This window comes from Alnus glutinosa, chromosome 1, assembly GCF_958979055.1.
Source record: "Alnus glutinosa chromosome 1, dhAlnGlut1.1, whole genome shotgun sequence".
NCBI lineage: Eukaryota > Viridiplantae > Streptophyta > Magnoliopsida > Fagales > Betulaceae > Alnus > Alnus glutinosa.
In genome coordinates this window covers 14,121,941-14,127,521 of record NC_084886.1, presented here as the reverse complement: position 1 = coordinate 14,127,521, position 5,581 = coordinate 14,121,941, and the positions used below count along the sequence as shown (strand labels likewise).

The 5,581-nt window shown below is 36.9% G+C and overlaps 1 protein-coding gene across 1 annotated transcript; it reads right to left on the bottom strand.

The window, feature by feature from the left end:
- Window positions 1-597: 597 nt before the first annotated feature.
- On the bottom strand, window positions 598-5,135 carry LOC133873837 (malate dehydrogenase). Its single transcript, XM_062311618.1, has 7 exons — window positions 4,974-5,135; window positions 3,390-3,548; window positions 3,107-3,282; window positions 2,132-2,409; window positions 1,918-2,053; window positions 1,721-1,832; window positions 598-875 (listed from the first exon to the last, which is right to left on the bottom strand). Exons 1-7 carry the CDS (start codon window positions 5,014-5,016, stop codon window positions 781-783), a joined length of 999 nt encoding a protein of 332 aa, XP_062167602.1. The 5' UTR covers window positions 5,017-5,135; the 3' UTR covers window positions 598-780.
- Window positions 5,136-5,581: the final 446 nt, after the last annotated feature.

The following is a 5,581-nucleotide window of genomic DNA, read 5'->3' as shown; positions in this document are numbered from 1 at the left end:
TATTTTCTAAAAAATATTTAACACCCAAACAAACGAAAAGTCTGCGGAGTCGAGGCACCGCGATAGACCAGCAGCGTTGTAGTTATAGATTATTGCGAATCTTCACCAGCTATGTGCAAAGTTGAAATAATCACATTTTCCCAACGAGTTTGGCCTTAATACTCCATTAAAATGCCAAGCCAATAAGCAAGAAAAAAAAAAGAAGGGAGGGAATTGGTTCGAGTGTTGCTAGCAAGATCCCAAAATGTTCTTTCTACCAATGAAATCCTGCCAATCCACTGTATACACCGATAAAAGAAAAACGTGTGTACAGTGATCAGCCAACCACCGTCAATAAGGTTAGGTAAAAGATCACAGGCTTTAGCTTCCGATAATCTGGATAGAATATTAATGGTAAGTAATTATCTGGAATAAGTTAACCCACCACCACTAAACATGACCTGATGAAATTGAATCATCAGTCAAAGGTTTTTGATGGCTGTTATTTAGCAACCATCAAATCACAATTACGTCAAGCAGGGAGAACAAACAAAAAATAACCCGCATGTTATTATAGATTGACACAGCCTCTTCAAATACATTGAAATAAGCAATTGATAGTCAGAACCAGGATTACCGATTACCATTATAAATTCAAACATCCTCGCAGAAATAAAAGCTGCAACAAATATAAAATCCATAGAAGCAGCTACTCCATCATTAACAGTTCCTAACAATGGCATTATTTCAAAACTGTCACAAAAGAAAAAGCCAGATGTACTATGATATTAGAGAGAGCATTCAAGAGAGGCATGAGTAAGCCAAGGCCTTCTCCTCAGAGAGCTCCTCTGCTGTCAAGTCCAACTTCTTCCTCGAGAACTCATCAATTGAAAGTCCTGGGCAGATAAAGGATACAGAAAACAGGTGAGATTCACTAAGAGAATCATAAACTGTAGATAAACAAAAATAATAAAAAAAAAAAAAAAAAAAAATGGTCATAAATCTAAACTTAACAACTTGCTTTTGACATCAAAGCCATGAATCCTACCCTACCAATACAACTCAAATATCAACCAGTCTTTTCTTTATCTGTCATTCAGTGGCAATGCTGAAGCAGTTGGAAGAATTCAAGGACATTAAAAAAAATAAAAAGAAAACATGAAAAAAGCTCAGAGTCCTGGCGAATGGGCTTTCTTCCAAGCCTTGATGAGTATGTGCCATGAATCCTACCCAACCAATACAACTCATATGCGGGAATGAGCTTTCTCTTGACACATTGTGCCATGGATCCTACCCAATCAATACAACTCAAATATCAACCAGTCTTTTCTTTATCTGTCAGTCAAAGGCAATGGACAAAAGCAGCTGGGAGAATTCAAGGCCATTAAAAAAAGAAAAGAAAAAAGCTCGTAGTCCTGGTGAATGGGCTTTCTTTTAAGCCTTGATGAGTATATGCGGGAAGCCAAGAAATCTCTTGACCCATTGTGCTATGAATCCTTCCCAACCAATACAACTCAAATATCAACCAGTCTTTTCTTTATCTGTCATTTCAAAGGCAATGAACGAAGCAGCTAGGAGAATTCAAGGACATAAAAAAAAAAAAAAAAAAAAAAAAGAGGATAAAAAAAGAAGAAAAAAAAAGGAGGCAACAAAAATAAGCTCAAGAGTCCTGGTGAATGGGCTTTTTGCGTTGCAACTTGTCCTTAAACACTATGAATTATTAAAGCATGCTGAACATTACCTTGAACTATCTTCCACTCTCCATTGCGACAAGTGACAGGGAATGAATAAATGAGTCCAGCTGGTACATTGTATGAACCATCAGAGTATACCCCCATGGATACCCAAGTACCCTGAATTTGCAACCAAAATGGTAAATGAGCAGGAAACCAACTTTTACACAGTATACAAACAAAGAACAGACAGGATGATATCAACCTCTGGGGTTCCAAGGACCCAATCACGAATGTGGTCACAAGCAGAGCTGGCAGCAGACAATGCACTTGACAGCTTTCTAGCTTTGATAATTGCAGCACCACGTTGTTGAACAGTAGAAATGAATTCTCCCTTCAACCTTCAGTACAGAAATGTGTGTCAATACTTCAATGAACTCAAACCAAACATAAAATAAGTATTAGTGCATTTTTCATACCACGCATCATCAGCAACAAGCTCAGGGACATGCTTCTCTCCAGATGGTGTTTTCACGGTTGCATGGCTAACATCAGGATACTGGGTCGATGAATGATTTCCCCAGATAATAACATTTTTAACATCACAAACTTGAACATTTAGTCTCTCAGAAATCTGGCCCAAAGCTCTGTTATGATCCAGTCTTGTCAAACAAGTAATGTTTTTCTCTGGGATAGATGGTGCATATTCCTTCAAGATCAATGCATTAGTGTTTGCTGGGTTAGCAACAACTACAACCTGCACAGGAAGCAGAAGCAATGTAAGTAAATGTTCAAAAAAGTAAATCGGCCAGAATTCATAGACAAGAACATGCTTGTTCATTTTTATGCATAGCCATTAGACATCACATGGACGTGAATTCATCTGGACAGTTTTACTTAGAATTTCAAACTAATTGGTTTAGGATACACCAAAGGTTCTGTTTTCAAAATGGGGTCACTACCATCTATGCCAACCATCATGACTTACAAAAAGTAGATATTTGAAATGGCCCAACTCTAAGTGATGATTTTATTTTATTTTTGCTTTTTTCTTCCATTGGGAAGGAGGTGCATTTAAGCTAAAGCTCATTCGCTTAAGTTATGAATTTGTAAAATACAATCTAAACATCAACGAAGCCATCCATTTCTCATGTGGCATGCATAAACACCCGAAGTTTTTCAGATCACTTTCAGATGTCGATATGTTACATGCTAAGTAATCGAAATTTCATTAAAAAGCGAGAAAGGCAAATGTTCCATGCATTGAAGATACCATTCAAGAAAAAGGGCAAAAACACTAAGGCACAATTTGTTGCCAATATTTAATTATAATGGATGCTGCAAGAGGTTTGTGGTTTCAAATGGTACAGAATATATGATAAGATGAAGTCAATCCTATAAGGCACCGGAAAATGCCCAAATTCTATTTGCCTTTTCTTAAGAATTTCATTCACCTTGCAGTTTGCAGCTGCATGCTTTTCAAGGGCAGAAGCCTGAGACTTGTAAATTGACACATTTTTCGACATCACGTCTTTCCTTTCCATGCCTTCTTTCCTTGGGAACCCACCAACCATGATTGCAATGTTAACCCCGGTGCATGCCTCAACAACATCAGTTGTAGCAATGACACCTGTTAGAGATATCACATCAAACCTCATAATCTCACAAATCCTTCACAAATTAAAATACTGCGCTTATACTAACGCTTCTTGACAGGTAAAAAAATCCTAAACATACCCTTAAGAAGAGGGAATGCAGCATCCACCAACTCCATTTTCACCCCATTCAGTGCCTCTGCAGCAGGAGGGATATCAAGCATGTGCAAGATCACAGGCTGGTCAGCACCCAACACCACTCCCCTAGCAATCATAGGGACAAGAGCATATCCAATTTGTCCTGCAAATCCAGCAATGCATCAAGCCATCAACAAATTATAAAGAAAACGTTGCATGTTACATGACTATAATGTTAAAAATATTAGAGTACGCTTAGGCTACATCTTTTATGATATAGAATGAAATAAGGGGTAAAATAAAACAACTTCCCACAATTTACAGAGCCCACTAACAATATAAAACACCTACGAAAAGAATCTTTGTAATGTTCGACATATACATATATATGTACGACATGAGCGTGTTCATGTGTGTACATATGAAATCTTTACGTTTTGTAACATATTATGGCATTGCAACTGCAACATAGACAACCATTTCATATTTCAATTATTTTCTTTACCTAAATATTACATGGGGCCTTGATATAACACCTCTCTGGCTCCCTTTGTACATTGTCCTTAAATTTCCTTAATTCATTGTATCTCATTAAGTTGCATATAACAACTAAGAGAAAGTAGTAACCACATGTCAATTATGCCCAAAAGGACTAATCATGATGAATATTGGAGTTTCCTTGAAGCACTTATAAATCTTGATACCAACTAATACACAACCAATGTGAGACTTAGTACCTATGCAACCTCTTTACAATCCATCCACCTAATGGGGGACTTTACACATCCATCACAATCCAGATATCACATTGCTTGTCAAAGGAGAAAATCACTGCTTAATTTAAAATAATTATTAAGATTTTAAGAACTCTACCATGGAGTTCCTAATCCGATTAAATGCACACACTCAATGTGAGAATTTACAGCGTAGAGTTGACTCATCTCACAATTTATTCAATTATTGATTATTAAATGGATATGCTTAGTGGCCAACCATAAAAATCATTTCAATATTTGAAAAACAAATATAACATGCATTAACAAAAACTACCATCATAACATCTCACCCATGATCCAATGGAGCATAAAGTATCCTCATAGCATACTATGTTTGGACACAAACATAGTACCACAAGCTTTAGAACCATTTCATCTATGATTTTTTTTCCACATGTTAAACTAAAACTTAGATCTCAGAATTCAGATCACAAACGAATGCAACTGAACCAACAATATTTAAACCAAATTCGAACCTCTACTAACTATGTCTAGCACAATCAGCAAATAACAAAAGCGCCGTAAAATAAAATAAAACACAAGCACCGGATCTGTTTAATTTCTTTTCAATCATAACCAAAACTAAAATTCAAAAAAAAAAAAAAAATCAACGATTCTCTTCCATACAGGACATATCGAAGATCATTATGTAGCAGATCTAAACCACCCTCCAAAGAGACTAAAAACAATACAGAAAATAAAATAAAAACTGGCCGTATAAATCTCAGATCGAATCGAAGAAGAATCAGTGAGGAAAACGAGAGTGATGGATCAGATGCAATATGATATTGATCATGGATTCGATACAGCACCTGCAGCTCCAGTAACGAGAATGCGAACTGGTTCTTTCGCCATCTGATCAAGATCAAGGGGACTGAGAAACGATAGGAAAGTAAATCAGTGAATTCAGTGCACTAGAAACGGCAAGTGGTGAAGATGAGGCTCAGGTATTTATTGGCCTGGAAATGATACTGTCAAGGGAGTATTGATAGCTGTAAAACGACGGCGTTTATGATCAAAGCGAGGACCGAGGACAGAGGACGACGTCGTCCTTTGGTTTTTTACTTTTTTTAATAGACGGCACGGAGCGGGTAAGGTGGGCGCGCTGCGTGCTGCGGAGGAGGAATATTCGGTGTAGATGCGCACTATGATTGGTGTGTATAACTGCCCACAGGCGTCATAGGATTCATGAGAGGTCAGCAATTCATCAAGCTTCAACCACTGGTTAATTTTTTTCTAAACCTGACGTTGTTTCACCAAGAAGTCAAATAGGGAACGAGGGATTATAATATTATGCTCGTAGAGATCTTGACCTTTAGTTTTGTTGGGTATTTGGGGGAGTTTTTTTTTTATCAAAACATTTAAATTTTATTTATAGAGAATTTTTCACTTTTCTCTAATTTATTATATCATAATAACC